The sequence below is a fragment of the Somniosus microcephalus genome, chromosome 5, assembly GCF_052327205.1.
Source record: "Somniosus microcephalus isolate GS21.2 chromosome 5, FLI_Smic_1.0, whole genome shotgun sequence".
NCBI lineage: Eukaryota > Metazoa > Chordata > Chondrichthyes > Squaliformes > Somniosidae > Somniosus > Somniosus microcephalus.
In genome coordinates, this window is record NC_140991.1 from 199,387,237 (window position 1) to 199,409,016 (window position 21,780).

Here is a 21,780-nt window from a genome sequence, read left to right on the forward strand (position 1 = left end):
CCGGCGCACCGTGGCTGCTTTGTGTACCATCTGCAGCAACTTACCAAGGCTTCTTCGACAGCACCTCCCAAACCCGCGACCTCTACTGCCTAGATGGACAAGGGCAGCAGGTGCACGGGAACACCATCACCTCCAAGTCGCACACCATCCTAATTTGGAAATATATATGTCCATTCCTTCAACGGGGCATCCCTTCACTGACTGCAGCCATTCAAGAAGGCAGTTCACCACCACCTTCTCAAGGGCAATTAGGGATGGGCAATAAATGTTGGCCTTGCCAGCGATGCCCACATTCCATGAACGAATAACTATCTCAAGGTAAACTGGAATAAAGGTCATGCATCTGGTCCAAGTTTTTCAGAATGCATCCAGGAATGCTTCCTAGATCAGTATCAGGGATCATTGCTGAGTCAATTTTTGTTCTCAGCATTTATAAATATTTTGGATTTAGGCATTAACGAGCACAATCTCAAAAGTTATTGACAACACATATGTTGGGGGTGTAACAAAGTGAGGAGGAATGTAAAAAAAATCAGGAAGACATCAACAACTTATTCTAATGAGCAAGCAATTTAATGTGGATAAGTGTGAGGTAATACATATTGGGAGGAGAAACATGTTAGAAGGTAGAAAAGGTAGAAAACATAATCCCGCTATTCAAGAAAGGAAGGAGAGAGAAAACAGGGAACTATAGGCCAGACCTGACATCAGTATTAGGGAAAATGCCAGAATCTATTATTAGGGACGTGGTAACAGGGCACTAGGAAAATCATATGATTGGACAGAGTCAACACTGATTTATGAAAGGGAAATTGTGTTTGACAAATCTGTTTTGAGGTTATAACTAGCAGAGTAGACAAGGGGGAACCAGCGGATGTAGTGTATTAAGTTTTCAGAAAGCATTTGATAAGGTGCCACAGAAGAGGTTATTACACAAAATTAGGGCTCGTGGGATTGGGGGTAATATATTAGCATAGATTGAGGATTGGTTAATGGACAGAAAACAGAGAGTAGAATTAAACGGGTCATTTTCAGGTTGGCATGCTGTAACTAGTTGGCTACCATAAGGATCAGTGCTTGGGCCTCAAATTTACAATCTATATCAATGACTTAGATGATTTCAAATTTGCTGATGATACAAAGCTAGGTGGGATAGTAAGCTGTGAGGAGGACAAAGGGATATGGACAGGTTAAGTGAGTGAGCAAGAACATGGCAGATAGAATATAATGTGGAGAAATGTGAAGTTATCCACTTTGGTAGGAAAAATAGAAAAGCAGAATAATTTTTAAAAAGATGAGAGACTGGGAAATTATGGTATTTAGAGGGGCCTGGGTGTAGATGTACACAAATCACAGAAAGATAACACGCAGGTACAGCAAGCAATTAGGAAAGCAAATGGTATGTTAGCCTTTATTACAAAGGGATTGGAGTATAAGAGTAAAGAAGTCTTACTGCAATTATATAGGGTCTTAGTGAGACCACACCTGGTATACTGTGTACAGTTTTGGGCTTCTTACCTAAGGATATACTTGCCTTAGAGGGAGTGCAACAAAGGTTCACTAGACTAATTCCTGGGATGAGGGGATTGTTCTATTAGGAGAGATTGAGTAGACTAAGCCTATATTCCCTAGAATTTGGAAGAATAAGAGGTGATCTCATTGAAACTTGTAACATTTTTAAGTGGCTTGACAGGGTAAATGCTGGGAGGTTGTTTCTCCTGGCTGGGGAGTCTAGAACTAGGGTTTATAGTCTCAGTATAAGAGGTTGGCCATTTAGGACTGAGATGAGGTGAAATTTCTTCACTCAAAGGGTTATAAATCTTTGGAATTCTCTACCCCAGAGGGCTGTGGATGATCAATCGTCAAGTATATTCAAGAAAGAGATTGATAGATTTTTGGATACTAAGGGAATCAAGGGATATGGGAATATGGTGGGAAAGTGGAGTTGAGGTAGATCATTAGCCATGATCTTACTGAATGGCGGAGCAGGCTCGAAGGGCCAAATGGCCTACTCCTCTCCTAATTCTTAGGTTATGTTCTTACGTTTAATACCTAAAAGTTTCAAGTTCCACGGCCTCAGTTGACTGTTGATGCTGCTCCCCGTATCGGATTCCACCATTTTGCTTTCCCTGAATAGAATGTTGCTGTTGTGATTTAGTTACAATTCCACGGCCTTTGTCAAAATTTAGAGCTGGCAACTAAAACAACAAACACAAACAAAACACAATGTTCATCTGTTACCATTTCACACCATAGTTACCAGACATATATTGATTGTTTTGTTAACAATCATTAATTTTTAAAATTAGGGAAAAAAAGGATATACGCTGACAATTTGCACAATGGTTCATTCCGTTTATACAATAGTTTGCAGGGTCAGATGGTTATAAGTTATTTATACTTTTGTGTACATAAACAGACATTATAGAATTTTGCATTGCCTTAGCAGTCCATATATGGAAAAGTAAGGGGCCAGTGGTATTGGAAGTTATCAAGTGAGGGAACCTGGGGGAAACTTTTGAATGTGTGATATAGTATGAGTTGAAGGCTTGAGGAAGTTCCAAGGTTTGGACTAGCTGCCATACCCCTACAAAGAGTTATACATATTGAATTTCTAACCAACCACAACGATTATTGGTTAATCAGGTTAGCTTTAATTCCTAGAATTTATAAAATGATAAGTACCAAGTTACAAAATTAACTAGTTTCAAAATCCGAAACATTCTAAGAAATGCCTATGTTTCACCAACAATCTATCAATCAATCAGCTTTGCTGGAGGCATGCAAGTAGAAACATAGAAAAATAGGGACTCTGGATCACTTCTGCATCTCCTCACACCAAGTTACACAGCAAAATGGCAAGGCTGGGAGTAGGTCACCTGTCCACCTTCTTGGTTCAGGATGGTGTTAAGCACAGGGGAGGGAAAAGGGGAAAACATGGTAATGAAAACTGGGGAAATTATAAGTCAATCTATCATTTTAGAAAGGAAACCGGGCTGGGGGAAGGTGCACAATATGATTTGGATGTATGAGGTTCGTCACTTAAAACAAAATAATCTACAGCAAGAAGGGTAGAAATACTAAAAATGTTACAGACACAGGTAACAGAACTATGCATACAACACACAGTTCCAGCACAAGGACAGCTCAGTTAGTGGTGGTCAAGGCTGCAGCTTCATTGAACCTTTATGTGACAGGCTCCTTCCAGGCAAGTGTAGGAGATCTGGCACATCTTCCAACCTTCAGTGCATACTTACATCAAGCCAGTACCAATAATTTTATCAATTTTCCTATGGAAAGCAGCCAGCAACAAGAACAATCACGCCATTTCCACCACATGGCAGGATTTCCACAAGTGCAGGGCTTAATTGCTGCACACATGTAACTATATACACCTCAACCCCCAATGCAACTTAATTCTTGAACAGAATGAGCTACCACACCATGAATATCTAAGTATTCTGTGAATTGTACACATCAAAGCTCATTACCCTGGCAGCTCTCTTCCTTTGGCAGTCAACAGTACCAGCATTATTTGAAAGGCTAACAAGATTGCAGGGATAACTGTTGGGAAATCAGGTATAAGCCCTGCAAATTGTAGCTCATAACACTATTAGATCCCCCAAGCACAAGACCTGAGCAGAGGTACAATGCAGTCGCTGCTTCCACCTAGGTCATAGTGGAACATATCTTTGCCATCCTCAAGCAGTGATTCAATTGGTTGGACAGATCAAGGGGCATGCAGCAATGCAGCCCAGCCAAGGCCTCCAGGATTATTGTTGCTTGCTGTCCTGCAAAAAATTGGTCTGCAAAAGCACCTAACCATTCAGCAGGCAAGAGAAGACATCAACAAACAGCTGATGAAGTCAACCACGAAATAGAGGAACTAGCTTCATTACGAGCAATTCACACTTCCAGAGTCACCAGGCAGAGTTTTATCAAATAATCTTGCAATTAAGAGCCTTATACATCTAATGCACAACAATCATCTCCATATCTGCCCAATACCTTGCCAAGCAAAACATTGCCTCCATTGAGATAAATGACCAGTTAATCTGGTTTTGGTGTTGTTGGTTTAGCAAAGAATGTTGCGCATGGGGTCTTTTATATCCAGCTGAACAGGCAGAAAGACACCTCAGTTTAATGTTTCATCTAGAAAATAACGCCTCTAACAATGACCTCAGTCCTGCACTTCAGTGTCAACCTAGATTACATGCTGTCAAGTCCTGAAATAGGGCTTGAACCCACAAGCTACTAACTCAGACAAGAGTGCTGCTTTCTAAACCAAGCTGATACTTGTATATAAAGATATAAAAGAGACACAAGTTGGAAAATAGATGGAGGTGTGTGGGGGGAGGTCTCTTAATACAGGTTCCAGCTAACGATGGGTGGTCCAAACACATCAAGGGTCATTGCACCTGCACTTGCTAGCCCTCTCCATCCTCTTCCTCATTTCAATTTTACAAGAGATCAGAACCTGCAAAAGAATACCCACCCTCACTTTGTACAGTGAAATTTGAATGCCAACCGATAATAATAATATAAAAAAGTATTGGCAGGTGGGAAAAAAATGGAGGACTGCCCAGCAAAACCAGGTAAAGAATGAACAAACTAACCTGCATTTATGTAGCACTGCTGCAAGTTTAGGATCGTGCCCTCGATATTCAGTGGTGCTAGTCACTTCTGCTAGCAGTCTTGGCATCTTACATTTAGGGGTGTGCCTGTACTGTCCAATATTTAATCATACAACATTGTCACCCAGAGTATAACAATACTACAACCTTGTGATCTTGACTGAATATCTGTGCCTTTCACGTGCCCCAACATGCATCTCTACAATGATTTTGGAGGTGGACTGAGAAAACACTTTGTAAGACAAAGCTGCTTTATTTCACAGCAAATGAACATATAGAGCAACATTTATGGTCAGACTCACTTAGTTCAATCAGTACAACTTCTCTTTACATAATAACACAAAGTAATGAGCACGCTACACTTCTCCACATCAGGAGGTCATCTTGTCTGATTTAAACAAAATAGCATCTAGCTAGATAGCAAAATACTGCAGATGTTGGAAATCCGAAATAACAACAGAAAATGCTGGAAAAACTCAGCAGGTCAGGCAACATCCGTGGAGAGAAATTTGAGTTGACGTTTCGGGTCGAATCCTTCTTCAAAACTGGAAAGAAAAGAAAATAGATCGAAGGCAGGGCTGCGATCGGACAAAAGAAGTGAAAGAAACAAAAGAATTAAAAGAGCTAGACGACATGGTAATAGGCTGAGATTAGGTGTAAAGTGTACTGGCAGGGCAGGAGATAGCTGCCAGGTGTGAGAGAGAAACAAAAGGAAAAGGGGGTGGGGGGGGGAAAGGAGTGGAAAAATTACAAGCCGAGGTTATGATCTGAAATTGTTGAACTCGAGATTGAGTCCGGAAGGCTGCAGAGTGCCTAATCGGAAGATGAGGTGCTGTTTCTCGAGTTTACGTTGAGCTTCCGTGGAACAATACAAGAGGCCAAGGACAGTGAGGTCCGAGTGGGAATGGAGCGGTGAATTGAAATGACAGGCGACCGAAAGCTCGGGGTCACCCTTACGGACTGAACGGAGGTGTTCCGCAAAGCGGTCACCCAATCTGCGTTTGGTCTCCCCAATGTAGAGGAGACCGCATTTTGAGCAGCGAATACAGTATACTAGATTGCGAGAAGTACAAGTAAATCGCTGTTTCACCTGGAAGGGGTGTTTGGGGCCCTGGACAGTGGGAAGGGGGGAGGTATAGGGGCAGGAGTTACATCTCCTCCGCTTGCACGGGAAGGTGCCAGGCGAAGGGGAAGGGCTGATTGGGGTGATAGAGGAGTGGACTAGGGTGTCTCGGAGGGAGCGGTCCCTACGGAATGCTGAAAGGGGAGGGGAGGGGAAGATACGTTTGGTGGTGGGATCACTTTGGAGGTAGCGGAAATGCCGGAGGATGATCCGTTGAATGTGGAGGCTGGTGGGGTGAAAGGTGAGGACAAAGGGAACCCTATCGTGGTTCCGGGAGGGAGGGGCAGGGGTGAGGGCAGAAGTGCGGGAGATAGAACTGACACGGTCGAGGGCAGTGTCAACCACGGTAGAGGGGAATCCTCGGTTGCGGAAAAAGGAAGACATGTCTGAAGCACTGGTGTGGAAGGTGGCATCGTCGGAGCAGATACGGCGGAGACGGAGAAACTGGGAGAATGGAATAGAGTCCTTACAGGAAGCGGGGTGGGAGGAAGTGTAGTCCAGGTAGCTGTGGGAGTCAGTGGGCTTGTAGTGAATATTGGTCGATAACCTATCCCCAGAGATGGAGACGGAGAAGTTGAGGAAGGGAAGGGAAGAGTCAGAGATGGACCATGTGAAGGTGAGGGAAGGGTGGAAATTGGAGGCAAAGTGAATGAAATTGTCAAGTTTGGGGCGAGAGCAGGAAACGGCACCGATACAGTCATCAATGTATCGGAAAAAGGTGAAGGAGGGGACCCGAGTAGGACTGGGACAAAGATTGTTCCACATAGCCCACGAAAAGGCAGGCATAGCTAGGACCCATGCACTTGCATTCTAACCTTCTGAGTCTGGCAAAAGCTAAGCCTCGCAGCTTTCTGTTTACTAACATGTTAGTGAGTGTTTCCGTCCTCATTTTTATCTCCCTCTGTTCATATCCAGAGGGAGGGCCTTTGCCAAACAACCCTTGCTGAGCGCCAAGTACCAGGGAGTTTTCAATTAAATGGGTGTGAGGTATTTATCGATTACCAAGACAAACTAATGAATTGCTTATTGTTTTCATTCAACAACATCAAAGCCTATCTATTAGCATTTTAACCATCTTTTGTCTCTGTATGAATATACAGGAATCCCGCCCCAACCGCGGTTTTGCCATATGCGGATTTCACGTATACATGGTTTCCACTCTGCGACAATTTTTGTCAACCGCAGCAGTGAAATTCGCGTATCCACGGTTTTTAATTTAGGAATAAGGTAAAAAACATGATTTTTATGCTATTTATATGCTTTTTATATTCTTTTTTATTGTGTTTATACTGAATTTGCCAACCGCGGTTTTACTAACCACAGGGGTTTTCAGGGACGTATCCCCCGCGGTTGGGGAGGGATTCCTGTACTTTGCTTTAAAACCCCAGCATTCAAATGTAACTCTTTTCCAAATCTTTTTTGTTGGAAATTAGTCAAAAAATACCAAAATGTGAGACACATAATTCATGTTCTCAGGATGTCTCACAGCGTTTTATGGCCAGAAAGTACAGTTTCTGTTTTGGTACACCTCAACCTTGACCCCCATCAACTCTCCTTGACAGGCAAGGCTGTCATTTAAAATTATTTTCAGATGAAACTATATAATATTGCTCAGTAAACTCACTGATCCACTTTTAGTTTTCATCAAACCTAATTTTGAAGAGCTACATACTAATGAAGAGCAGAAAAATTATATGATATGATGAAAAACATTCTTTGTCTCAAACACGGCAAGTCTCATGTGGTGAACTGGAAATCTTCCTTTATGGATCCAAAGTTGCACATCAGATTCTAGCTCCAAATATTCAAGGCAACAAATGACAAGCTCATGGTAATGCAGACAACCATTTTCTGATGAATATTGTAAGGATTGCACTTAATGTAATGAAGAGCTATTTTTAGACTATATTATAGTGATCATGTTCGAGACCAAACCCTAGAAATTGTTGCTGGCAATATTAGTACCCAAGTACTTAATATATGCATACAAAAATTGTCTACTATTTTAACAGTGGTGTTAACCCAAGTAAAATAAATGATCTGCATTAAAATAGCAAAAGAAATATCATACAAACACACTAAGATTTTGCCTAATATTTACCAACAATAATTTCTAGGCTAAAAAGAGTATAACAGGAAACAAATTGAAATACAGTATTTTGCTAATAATACATTACCAGAACATACATGGTTCATTGTTACAAATGACCTTCTTTCCACCCTAGTGGGGAATATTCTCTCATTTGAAGTAAAATAAATCCCACACTAGGGCTGTGATTTCACCTACCGAGGCGTGCTCAGTGCGGCAGAGGTAGGTGGCAGGTTGCGACCCCGCTCCCAGCTCCATCCTACTCTGCGAGAAGAATTTTCCGTTGATTGGGTTTATTAAGCCCGCCCTGCGAGATTCACGGCCAATTAAAAGGAAGCGGGTCTGATGATGTAATATGATGACACATCATCAGCCGGTTTCCTTATAGGGGCCATGTCTAAATTGATTTTGACAGTTGTGCTGTCAGTGTTCTACAGCATTGAGGTGCTGCAAACATGACAATCACTGCACAAAGGTGCATGGCTGCACCTAGACTCCCCCATGACTCCGTCCATTTGCTTATGGAGGGAGTCACAGCATGCAGGGAGGTTCGCTTCCCTTCCAATGGGCGGAAGAGACCTCCCCCAGGAGACCAACGCAGCCTGGTTGCACATTGCACAGGAGGGCACAAGCAGGGATGTCATTAGGAGGACCAGGCTGCAGTGGCACAAACCTTTCAATGATCTCAGTAGATCACAAAACGTTAATGCCAAACCACACTCAACCTCATCCTGCTGTGCCACTCATCACATCCTCATCACTCTGCCTTCCCTACCCTACTCCTGCACATCTTTACTCACACCAACTTACCTTGCACCTCCACCCATCCTTCTCTGTCTACATTATCACTTCCCCATCTCACTAGCCACCCCTCACACTCGCCCTCATCCTACAACAAGCATACCAACTAACAACATACAAGAGCAGGCACTTGGGTGGTTTAGCCAATGTTCATGTGAAGTTTCTGGTAACGTGCTGTCAAACATTGAAATCTTTATTTTCAACACTTTGCGTTCTTGGAAAGATTTGTATGCACCTTTGGAAGTGGCTTCATGAGTTGCAGTGAATGGTGAGACATAAGGGTACCCCCCGCAATGGTGATGAGTGTGAAAGGAATGGCTTGGACTTTGTAGGGATGCTTTATGGTGCTGGTGCCAACCTGGCACATTATGTGGCAGCCTGGGTGTATAGCGTCAAGTGAAGTAAATCTGGCCATGGTGAGGCCATTGCTGGCCTCCTGGGCAGCAACGTAGTCGGGTGTTGATGCCCTGTGTCCTGTGCAGCATCAGGTGATTGCGAAGAAGGTTGGTGTTGTTGTTGGTGGTGCTGGTGTGTCTGCTGATGCTGGTGTTGGGATTCTGAGGACCAAGGTGAGATTTTTTCAAGGGCACCGATGCTGATGGAATAGATGGCAGGTGAGGTTGAGATGACAGAAGTAATTGGTCAATGTTGAGATAGGTTGTTCCAAGGAGGTGACAGTGGATAAAGAGTTTACTCCAAACACTTCAAAAGTGCATAAAGCTCAAAAGTGGGTTCCAAATCATTAATGCTCCAGCTTCTAAGATTGGGAAGTGAACAGCTGTGAAATGGTAGGTTTTATACCACTTTTGCAGCTTTCACCTATTCACAGAAATCCAGTCATTGAGAACCAGACATACTTACCTGACGTGATAGCCGCCCTCCGGGAACCTCGTTGAAAACCTGGTAAAATGGTAAGTACATGGGAAAATGGTTCTTAACTACCTTTTAATAAGCTTTTAACTATCTAAATTGGCTGACCCGCCGCTTGATGTCGGGTCTGTTCAGGGATGACAGGCCCGACACTTGGGAAACTAGCAAGGGGGTGGGTTTACAGCGGGATACCAACCCGGTCAATCTTTGTGATTTTGACAGCGGACCCGCACTCTGAGCGCCGGCCATGATGTGCAGCATTTCCATTTCTAAAATTGCCACTACGCTACTGGTAAACATACCTGTTGCTTACTTGCTGGTACATTCAAGAGATTGAGTAGCCGTTTGAGGTCTGAATGTTCTCTAAAACAGAAAAAAAAACTTGAGCTATATTAAAACATAATTAATAAATTAATTAAATTCAGCAAGCATTTTTATCCCATTAATGGCTACTGTAGCTTTCAAATATAGTACCATTAATTTTTCTGCCACTTTATATATACAGGTTGAGCGTCCCAAATCTGGAGTTCTGGAACCCGGACTCTGGGATGATTGATGGCAGGGATCCGGAATCCGTAAAATGTTCTGGAATCCGAACACCCTGAGGGAGGCTTACCAAAAACAGGAAATAGCGCAACCTGGGCCCAGGCATTTCCGCACATCGGAACGTGTTTCTGATGCCTGAAGTCCGGAAATATCACAACCTGGGCTCGGGCGTTTCCAGACTTCGGACATCAGAAACACGTTCCGATGTGCGGAAAAACCCAAAAACCGGCTCGACCTCGGTCCCGAGATTGCCAGATTCGGGACCCTCAACCTGTATATAGCGCCTTACAGCGCCTCAGGATGTCCCAAAGCGCTTTGCATACGATGAAATACTTTTGAACTGCAGTCACTGTTGTAGGAAGATATGTGAAGATGCTTGTTATATATATTTTAAATCACATTTTTTTTGCAGTTACTTTAATTCAATCACAATGGTTCCTACACAAGGTTTTTCCACTTATTTTACAGAAACTACTGTATACAATGGCCCGTGTTTTGCTCTCAGTGGCGAAGGAACAGCGATCGCCGTTCACCTCGCTGACGACTGCCCACAGAGTTTTCACGGGTTTGTCAGTGGATATTTCCTCTAATCCGGCGTCTTTTCCAGCACGGCGCCCTCTACAGGGCATCTGTGAACAGGTCAAGCAACAGCGAGGCTCTTAAACCAATCAGATTGAAGTATCCTCACTGGGACACAATATTTTTTAAAATCTCCAACATTAATTTTCTTCTGAGGGAATGAAACTCCAGACATGTAAAATTAATTTTTCAGGGCCAGAGAGGTTGTTCAGTAGTAATCATCACTATCATACCATTAAAAACTCACTTACTCCTGAATGCACCAGCCCTAACTTTTGCAGCCGTTTTTAGTGTGGAAATAGTGGGCAAGTACAGCAAGTTCACACCATTGCAGTCATTTCAATGCGGCGTCTATCGGCGAGGGCTGCAACAGCACACCCTGTGGAGGAGCAGGTATCCCTGACAGTATATTCTAGATTTCCGCGTTTAACTGCGCATGTGCGTACTCCAGAAGTCAATGTCAGATTTCCTCCATTATAACAGTGAGCGCCGATAACCTTACTGTTATTCTCATCGCAAATTTTGGACCAATATTATTAATCCTGAGCTACCTGTTACCATATTATGAAATCCCACCACTAAATTCCTTAATATCAATAAGGTAATTAATGGTTATTTAACTTAGGGGGAAAAAACCCAAATAAATGATAGTCAATAATAATTTGGAAAGACTAACATACTAGGATAGAAGAAATAATAGACATCAGAACCCAAGAGCACGATTCCTCTCAGAACAGGAGTTTACCAGTGCAAATGGAAAATGATTAACATGATTATTACTCTGAAATAAGGCTCAAAAAATTAAAATCTTGTTGAACATCAAGGATTGGATCATAGAATCTCATCAGTGATGAGTAGGAGGGCAAATGAAACAGTTAGAGTTCGAATAAATAGGACACTAGGTTATCATCACAATGTAAAAAAGGCTGTGTGCAGAATAATCTTTGGGATGTGGGCGTCGCTGGCAAGGACTGTATTCATTGCCCATCCCTAATTGCCCTCGAGAAGGTGGTGGTGAGCCGTCTTCTTCAACCGCTGCAGTCCATGAGGTGAAGGTACTCCCACAGTGCTGTTATGGAGAGAGTTCCAGGATTTTGACCCAGCAAGGATGAACGCCAATATATTTCCAAGTCAGGACAGTGTGTGACTTGGTGGGGAACTGGCAGGTGGTGGTGTTCCCGTGGACCTGCTGCCCTTGTCTTTCTAGGTGGTAGAGGTTGCAGATTTGGAAGGTGCTGTCGAAGAAGTCTTGGCGAGTTTCTGCAGTGCATCTTGTGGATGGTGCACACTGCAGACACAGTGCGCCAATGGTGGAGGGGGTTCCAATCAAGCGGGCTGCTTTGTCATGAATGGTGTTGAGTTTCTTGTGTGTTGTTGGAGCTGCACTCATCCAGGCAAGTGGAGAATATTCCATCATACTCCTGACTTGTGCCTTGCAGCGGTGGAAAGGATTTGGGGTATTCAGGAGGTGAGTCACTCACTGTATAATACCCCCCTCTGACCGGCTCTTGTAACCACAGTATTTATGTGGCTGGTCCAGTTAAGTTTCTGGTCAATGGTGACTCCCAGGATGTTGATGGTGGGGGATTCGATGATGGCAATCCCATTGAATGTCATGGGGAGGTGGCTACACTCTCTCTTGTTGGAGATAGTCAATGCCTGACAATTGGGTGGCGCGAATGTTCCTTGACACTTATCAGCCTAAACCTGAATATTGTCGAGGTCTTGCTGCATTCAGGCACGGACTGCTTCATTATCTGAGGAGTTGTGAATGGAACTGAACACTGTGCAATTATCAGCGAACATCCCCACTTTTGACCTTATGATGGAGGGAAGGTCATTGATGAAGCAGCTGAAGATGGTTGGGCTTAGGACACTGCCCTGAGGAACTCCTGCAGCGATGTCCTGAGGCTGAGATGATTGGCCTCCAACAAGCACTAGGTATGACTCCAGATAGGGGAGAGTTTTCCACAATTCTCATTGACTTCAATTTTACTAGGGCTCCTTGATGCCACACTTGGTCAAATGCTGCCTTGATGTCAAGGGCATTCACTCTTACCTCACCTGTGGAATTCAGCTCTTTTGTCCATGTTTGGACCAAGGCTGTAATGAGGTCAGGAACTGAGTGAGTCCTGGCAGAACCCAACAAACTGAGCATCGGTGAGCAGGTTATTGGCGAGTAGGTGCCGCTTAATAGCACTGTCGATGACACATTCCATCCCTTTGCTGATGATTGAGAGTAGGCTGATGGAACGGTAATTGACGGGATTGGATTTGTCCTGCTTTTTGTGGACAGGACAAGACTGGGCAATTTTTCACTTTGTCGGGTAGATGCTAGTATTGTAGCTGTACTGGAACAGCTTGGCTAGAGGTGCGGCTAGTTCTGGAACACAAGTCTTCAGCAATACAGCCGGGATGTTGTCGGGTCCCATAGCTTTTGCTGTATCCAGTGGGCTCAATCTTTTCTTCATATCACGTGGAGTGAATCGAATTGGCTGAAGACTGGCTTCTGTGATGGTGGGGACCTCAGGAGGAGACCGAGATGGATCATCCACTCGGCCCTTCTGGCTGAAGATGGTTCCAAATGCTTCACCCTTGTCTTTTGCACTCACATGCTGGGCTCTGCCATCATTGGGGATGGGGATATTCATGGAGCTGCCTCCTCCCATTAGTTGTTTAATTGTCCACCACCATTCACAACTGGATGTGGCAGGACTGCAGAGCTTTGATCTGATCCGTTGATTGTGGGATCGCTTAGCTCTGTCTATAGCATGCGGTTTCCGCTATTTGGCATGGATGTAGCCCTGTGTTGTGGCTTCACCAGGTTGGCACCTCATTTTTGGGTACGCCTGGTGCTGCGCCTGGCATGCTCTTCTACACTCCTCATTGAACCAGGGTTGGTCCCCTGGCTTGATGGTAATGGTAGAGCGAGGGGTATGCCGGGCCATGAGGTTACAGATTGTGGTGGAATACAATTCTGCTGTCGCTGATGGCCCACAGCGCCTCATGGGTGCCCAGTTTTGAGCTGCTGGATCTGTTCTGTATCTATGGCATTTAGCATGGTGGGTGTCCTCATTGTGTAGACTGGACTTTGTCTCCACAAGGACTGTGCAGTGGTCATTGCTACCAATACTGTCATGGACAGATGCATCTGCGACAGATCGATTGGTGAGGACGAGTTCAAGTTGCCATTTCCCTCGTGTTGGTTCTCTCACCATCTGCCGCAGGCCCAGTCGGCAGCTATGTCCTTCAGGACTTGGCCAACTTGGTCAGTAGTGGTCCTATCGAACCGTTCTTGGTGATGGACATTGAAGTCTCCCACCCAGAGTACATTCTGTGTCCTTGCTACCCTCAGTGCTTCTTCCAAGTGGTGTTCAACATGCAGGAGTACTGATTCATCAGCTGAGGGAGGGCAGTAGTAATCAGCAGGAGGTTTTCTTTATAATTAGGTATTGCCAATTGAAGTATCGAAATGAACACAGAAGTATCAAATATTAAAATTTGAAGGAGAGAAAGCAACACAAAATAAAAGTCCCTACAGAATCGCAACACTCTCACAAACCTGGGTTGATTAATAGAATTATTTTAGGTGGTCCTTTAGTTTGGAGATACAACAGCAGATGTTGCTATAATAAAAGTTTCCCCATCGCTACATTTTTAAAAACCTGTAGTGTACAGTCTGAAATTTTTTTTTAAGAGAATAGAAAATATCTCTATTTAATCTAAAATGGAGGTTTTCTTTTATTCTGTGAATATAATTTCAAATCACAGGAACTTGAGATATTTCAGTGAAAATAATAAGGACGAATTTTTATTAATTATCACTTTGATAACTTAAAAAGATATTGCATGTGACTTAGAGTGTGTTACAAGAGTTCTTTCTTTTATTTGCATGAAGCACAATAACTCACTCAACACCACCAGCATTGATTACTTACCTACATTAATAAAAGGTTGAGCTGGTTAAGTGAAATTTTTGACCAAACTTATCTGAGATAAACAATGATCAAGTCATCAGTCAGTCAAGACTTATTTTACTAATTTTCTTGAGGCAGGCTTTCAACAAGCATTACTTTGTAAAGATATGGTTAAAACAAATTAAACCACCAGAATATCGTTACATATCAGATTTTATCAGTCAAGAAAGAACACTGTTTGTAATCAGTTTCCAGATCGCCAAAAGCTGCGTTGGATATAATTTACTAGTGTTACCATCTCCATGTCCAAAGTCTCTCTTCCGTTCCAACGCTACAGCAATATGTCAATTCAAGGGTTTTCCATTACTTTGTTGACGATTGGGATGAGGCCAATAGAATAGTAATTGTCAGAGCTGGATTTGTCCTGTTTTTTGTGGATAGTATATGCCTAGGCAATTTTCCGCATTGTAGATGGCAAAGTGACAGATTAAAGTTTAACATGTAGTACAAACAAAATCTTTACAATAGGTTACTACATTGATATATTGGTTGATATATTAAATACAGGATTTACATTGATTGATATATCAATACTGGATTTTGGAACATGGTTAAAAGAACTCATAATTAGAAGCAACGTTTTAGGATATTTAGGGCACACAAAGCTAATGTTGTGACATTAATTAGATGATATCATGATGCAACATCTATATATATAAAGCGGCTCTTCTGTCTGTCTGTCTGTCCGCCTGGTCTCTATACATTTGGAAGTTACAGAGCGTACCGACGCGCGCGTCGCCTCAAAAGAAAGCTTGCGATTCCGGACCGGTCATCGGCGTATTTACGTTTCGGCCGGACAAAAATCCCGCCCGCGGTATCCCAAAAACGTTCAGCGTTCCGCTCATTAGCATCTCATTAGCGACCGTGTGACGTCGAGGTCTTCCTACAGTTGAGTGTCGAGTGACTCGACGATTGACCAATCCTACGCTTCGGTGACCTGACTGGTCGACCAATCGGTGCGTGTGTGGGCGGGCCTTATCCTTCTGAACCGAGGTGAGTGGCCGCCATCTTGATTTTTCACGATTTTTTCCCCCACACTTTCTCTGTGTTAGGGAACTAAGGTAAATATTTTAATGATGTGTTAGGGAATTAAATAACAATTTAATGGGGGGGGGAGAGCCTCGGGAAATCGCGCGGGGGGGGGGGGGGGGGGGGAGAGCCTCGGGAAATCGCGGGGGGGGGGAGAGCCTCGGGAAATCGCGGGGGGGGAGAGCCTCGGGAAATCGCGGGGCGCTCGCGCCGGCCGCACTGACCACGCATGCGCTGGCCGCACTGACCGCGCATGCGCCGGCCGCACTGACCGCGCATGCGCCGGCCGCGAGAGCCCGCTCCCGGCGCCGGCCGCCGCTCAGCATTCCCGCTCTGGCAACGGCACCGGACCTCAGGTAGGCAGGGGGAGGGGCCGGAGAGAGGGACAGAGGGGAGCGGGAGAGGGAGGGATACAGACAGGGGAGGGGGTGGGGGGTGGGCGACGGGAGGGGAGCGGGGGGAGGGAGGGGAGCGGGGGTGGAGCGGGGAGCGGGTGGGCGAGGGGAGGGAGGGAGGGAGACAGGGGAGGGAGGGATAGGACAGGGAGAGGACATGACAGGGAGAGGGGGGACACACAGGGGCAGGGAGACCAAGCGCCCCAAAATTGCCCTCGCGCCTCAAAATTGCCCTCGCGCCTCAAAATTGCCCTCGCGCCCCAAAATTGCCCTCGCGCCCCAAAATTGCCCTCGCAACGCGGGGCTCCCCAGCTAGTAATTAATAAAGCATAGCAGGTGCAGTGGGGAAAGAGTTAAACTGACATCGCTGGCAGTTTCACTGAATAGTGTAAGGAAGACAGGGACTAACATGAAAGACCACATCCATAAAGATGCAGTCAAAGATAGCTGACCTTTGGAGAGATATAAAACAATTAAATGGAGACAGGATGTCCAGCATTTCAACTGCCCGTAAGAACTTTATTACCTAGGTTACATTCCAAGGATCTTTTCATTAGCATTCAGCAGTTTGAATGATTGATTGAGGAGGCAGCTTATACATGTTTATATTAAGATTCGTAACCAATCCGTGAGGGTGCATGCAGGCAAAGATCCAATCAGGTGGCAGGAATGAATTTAGCATGAGGTGGCCATGCTTATTGTAATGTATAAAAATGTAGTGTTTTCTGTAACAATTTGGAAAAGTCTGGCTAAGACAAAGCAGGCTGTTTCCCCACCAGTGCAATAAAGATAACTTGACTATCGATCTAAAACCTTGTGTCGAGTGTTGGTTTAAAATACACCACAACAATTGGCGTCACAAATAGGATCCACACAGACGAGAGGCACGGGCGAGTGAAGCTGAGCCAAAAACGTGAGTACTTTTAAATACCATGTACAGTTAGGGCAAGGCAACACCGTCTCGTGTCCACCGCCCCCTTTGGAATCAAAGAACTAAAAGGTTTGAATCGATAAGTCAAGCGGTCTTGGGGTTAGGGTGAAACGTGTGGAAGTATAGGCGTGGTATGAGTTGCAAGTAGTGCATTAACTTTGGAGTAAAAGTCTAAAGCATCACCTCGGTTCAGAACAATAAGGCCCGCCCACACACGCACCGATTGGTGGACCGTCAGGTCACCGAAGCGTAGGATTGGTCAATCGTCCCGTCACTCGACCATAGGAGGGCCCGCCCGCACGCTCCAAGAACCCGCCGTACGATTGGTCGACCTCGACGTCACTCGATGCTAATGAGCGGAAAATGAGCGGAATGTTGAACGTTTTTTGGATACCGCGGCCGCAATTTTTGTCTGGCTAAAACGTAAATACGCTTAGGACGCTTCTGGAATCGTCAGCTTTCTTTCGACGTAACACACGTGTAGGTACGCTCTATAACTTTCGAGTTAATTCAATACAGACAGACAGACGGAATGACAGACAGAAGTATCCTTTTATTTATATATATATATAGCTGGAGAGCCCGGCGGTGCCGAGGCTATTTCGAGGGCATGTTGTTGTGCGGGGCAAAGAGAGCGAGCGACTGGGGGGGAAGAGAGCGAGCGACTGGGGGGGGGGAAGAGAGAGAGCGACTGGGGGGGGGGAAAGAGAGAGAGCGACTGGGGGGGGGGAAGAGAGAGAGCGACTGGGGGGGGGAAGAGAGAGAGCGACTGGGGGGGGGGAAGAGAGAGAGCGACTTGGGGGGGAAGAGAGCGAGCGACTGGGGGGGGAAGAGAGCGAGCGACTGGGGGGGACGAGAGCGACTGGGGGGGAAGAGAGCGAGCGACGGGGGGGAAGAGAGCGAGCGACTGGGGGGTGAAGAGAGCGAGCGACTGGGGGGAAGAGAGCGAGCGACTGGGGGGGAAGAGAGCGAGCGACTGGGGGGGGAAGAGAGCGAGCGACTGGGGGGGAAGAGAGCGAGCGACTGGGGGGGGAAGAGAGCGAGCGACTGGGGGGGAAGAGAGCGAGCGACTGGGGGGGGAAGAGAGAGAGCGACTGGGGGGGGAAGAGAGAGAGCGACTGGGGGGGAAGAGAGAGAGCGACTGGGGGGTGGACGAGAGGGAGCGACTGGGGGGGAAGTTAGAGAGCGACTGGGGGGGAAGTTAGAGAGCGACTGGGGGGGAAGAGAGAGAGCGACTGGGGGGGAAGAGAGAGAGCGACTGGGGGGAAGAGAGAGAGCGACTGGGGGGGGAAGAGAGAGAGCGACTGGGGGGAAGAGAGAGCGCGACTGGGGGGGAAGAGAGAGCGCGACTGGGGGGGAAGAGAGAGCGCGACTGGGGGGGAAGAGAGAGCGCGACTGGGGGGGAAGAGAGAGCGCGACTGGGGGGGAAGAGAGAGCGCGACTGGGGGGGAAGAGAGAGCGCGACTGGGGGGGAAGAGAGAGCGCGACTGGGGGGGAAGAGAGAGCGCGACTGGGGGGGAAGAGAGAGCGCGACTGGGGGGGAAGAGAGAGCGCGACTGGGGGGGAAGAGAGAGCGCGACTGGGGGGGAAGAGAGAGCGCGACTGGGGGGGGGGAAGAGAGAGCGCGACTGGGGGGGGGGAAGAGAGAGCGCGACTGGGGGGGGGGGAAGAGAGAGCGCGACTGGGGGGGGGGAAGAGAGAGCGCGACTGGGGGGGGGGGGAAGAGAGAGCGCGACTGGGGGGGGAAGAGAGAGCGCGACTGGGGGGGAAGAGAGCGCGCGACTGGGGGGGAAGAGAGCGCGCGACTGGGGGGGAAGAGAGCGCGCGACTGGGGGGGAAGAGAGAGCGCGACGGGGGGGGGAAGAGAGAGCGCGACTGGTGGGGGGGGGAAGAGAGAGCGCGACTGGGGGGGGAAGGCGCGACTGGGGGGGGAAGAGGGAGCGCGACTGGGGGGGAAGAGAGCGCGCGACTGGGGGGGAAGAGAGCGCGCGACTGGGGGGGAAGAGAGCGCGCGACTGGGGGGGAAGAGAGCGCGCGACTGGGGGGGAAGAGAGCGCGCGACTGGGGGGGAAGAGAGCGCGCGACTGGGGGGGAAGAGAGCGCGCGACTGGGGGGGAAGAGAGCGCGCGACTGGGGGGGAAGAGAGCGCGCGACTGGGGGGGAAGAGAGCGCGCGACTGGGGGGGAAGAGAGCGCGCGACTGGGGGGGAAGAGAGCGCGCGACTGGGGGGGAAGAGAGCGCGCGACTGGGGGGGAAGAGAGCGCGCGACTGGGGGGGAAGAGAGCGCGCGACTGGGGGGGAAGAGAGCGCGCGACTGGGGGGGAAGAGAGCGCGCGACTGGGGGGGAAGAGAGCGCGCGACTGGGGGGGAAGAGAGCGCGCGACTGGGGGGGAAGAGAGCGCGCGACTGGGGGGGAAGAGAGCGCGCGACTGGGGGGGAAGAGAGCGCGCGACTGGGGGGGAAGAGAGCGCGCGACTGGGGGGGAAGAGAGCGCGCGACTGGGGGGGAAGAGAGCGCGCGACTGGGGGGGAAGAGAGCGCGCGACTGGGGGGGAAGAGAGCGCGCGACTGGGGGGGAAGAGAGCGCGCGACTGGGGGGGAAGAGAGCGCGCGACTGGGGGGGAAGAGAGCGCGCGACTGGGGGGGAAGAGAGCGCGCGACTGGGGGGGAAGAGAGCGCGCGACTGGGGGGAGGGCGACTGGGGGGAAGAGAGCGCGCGACTGGGGGGGAAGAGAGCGCGCGACTGGGGGGGAAGAGAGCGCGCGACTGGGGGGGAAGAGAGCGCGCGACTGGGGGGGAAGAGAGCGCGCGACTGGGGGGGAAGAGAGCGCGCGACTGGGGGGGAAGAGAGCGCGCGACTGGGGGGGAAGAGAGCGCGCGACTGGGGGGGAAGAGAGCGCGCGACTGGGGGGGAAGAGAGCGCGCGACTGGGGGGGAAGAGAGCGCGCGACTGGGGGGGAAGAGAGCGCGCGACTGGGGGGGAAGAGAGCGCGCGACTGGGGGGGAAGAGAGCGCGCGACTGGGGGGGAAGAGAGCGCGCGACTGGGGGGGAAGAGAGCGCGCGACTGGGGGGGAAGAGAGCGCGCGACTGGGGGGAAGAGAGCGCGCGACTGGGGGGGAAGAGAGCGCGCGACTGGGGGGGAAGAGAGCGCGCGACTGGGGGGGAAGAGAGCGCGCGACTGGGGGGAAGAGAGCGCGCGACTGGGGGGGAAGAGAGCGCGCGACTGGGGGGGAAGAGAGCGCGCGACTGGGGGGGAAGAGAGCGCGCGACTGGGGGGGAAGAGAGCGCGCGACTGGGGGGGAAGAGAGCGCGCGACTGGGGGGGAAGAGAGCGCGCGACTGGGGGGGAAGAGAGCGCGCGACTGGGGGGGAAGAGAGCGCGCGACTGGGGGGGAAGAGAGCGCGCGACTGGGGGGGAAGAGAGCGCGCGACTGGGGGGGAAGAGAGCGCGCGACTGGGGGGGAAGAGAGCGCGCGACTGGGGGGAAGAGAGCGCGCGACTGGGGGGGAAGAGAGCGCGCGACTGGGGGGGAAGAGAGCGCGCGACTGGGGGGGAAGAGAGCGCGCGACTGGGGGGGAAGAGAGCGCGCGACTGGGGGGGAAGAGAGCGCGCGACTGGGGGGGAAGAGAGCGCGCGACTGGGGGGGAAGAGAGCGCGCGACTGGGGGGGAAGAGAGCGCGCGACTGGGGGGGAAGAGAGCGCGCGACTGGGGGGGAAGAGAGCGCGCGACTGGGGGGGAAGAGAGCGCGCGACTGGGGGGGAAGAGAGCGCGCGACTGGGGGGGAAGAGAGCGCGCGACTGGGGGGGAAGAGAGCGCGCGACTGGGGGGGGAAGAGAGCGCGCGACTGGGGGGGAAGAGAGCGCGCGACTGGGGGGGAAGAGAGCGCGCGACTGGGGGGGAAGAGAGCGCGCGACTGGGGGGGAAGAGAGCGCGCGACTGGGGGGGAAGAGAGCGCGCGACTGGGGGGGAAGAGAGCGCGCGACTGGGGGGGAAGAGAGCGCGCGACTGGGGGGGAAGAGAGCGCGCGACTGGGGGGGAAGAGAGCGCGCGACTGGGGGGGAAGAGAGCGCGCGACTGGGGGGGAAGAGAGCGCGCGACTGGGGGGGGAAGAGAGCGCGCGACTGGGGGGGAAGAGAGCGCGCGACTGGGGGGGAAGAGAGCGCGCGACTGGGGGGGGAAGAGAGCGCGCGACTGGGGGGGGAAGAGAGCGCGCGACTGGGGGGGGAAGAGAGCGCGCGACTGGGGGGGGAAGAGAGCGCGCGACTGGGGGGGGAAGAGAGCGCGCGACTGGGGGGGAAGAGAGCGCGCGACTGGGGGGGAAGAGAGCGCGCGACTGGGGGGGAAGAGAGCGCGCGACTGGGGGGGAAGAGAGCGCGCGACTGGGGGGGAAGAGAGCGCGCGACTGGGGGGGAAGAGAGCGCGCGACTGGGGGGGAAGAGAGCGCGCGACTGGGGGGGGGAAGAGAGAGAGCGACTGGGGGGTGGAAGAGAGAGAGCGACTGGGGGGGGGAAGAGAGCGCGCGACTGGGGGGGAAGAGAGCGCGCGACTGGGGGGGAAGAGAGCGCGCGACTGGGGGGGGGGGGAAGAGAGAGAGCGACTGGGGGGGTGGAAGAGAGAGAGCGACTGGGGGGGGGAAGAGAGAGAGCGACAGGGGGGGAAGAGAGAGAGCGACGGGGGGGGGGAAGAGAGAGAGCGACTGTGGGAGGGGGAAGAGAGAGAGCGACTGTGGGGGGGGGGAAGAGAGAGAGCGACTGTGGGGGGGGGGAAGAGAGAGAGCGACGGGGGGGGGAAGAGAGAGAGCGACGG

At 49.8% G+C, this 21,780-nt stretch overlaps 1 protein-coding gene across 11 annotated transcripts in view; it reads right to left on the reverse strand.

Annotated features, from left to right (window-relative positions):
• Nucleotides 1-21,780, reverse strand: part of nek10 (NIMA-related kinase 10) — a 470,337-nt gene that overhangs the window by 406,382 nt on the left and 42,175 nt on the right. For all 11 annotated transcript variants that reach the window (XR_015078459.1, XM_085988547.1, XM_085988546.1 and 8 more), the window contains exons 3-4: nucleotides 9,820-9,880; nucleotides 2,053-2,198 (exon numbers count right to left, since the gene is read on the reverse strand). Coding sequence is in view for 10 of the 11 variants with exons in the window: in XM_085988547.1 (XP_085844673.1) it covers nucleotides 2,053-2,198; nucleotides 9,820-9,880 (207 nt within the window). In the remaining variant the exon portion in view is untranslated. The remainder of the gene's footprint in view (nucleotides 1-2,052; nucleotides 2,199-9,819; nucleotides 9,881-21,780) is intronic.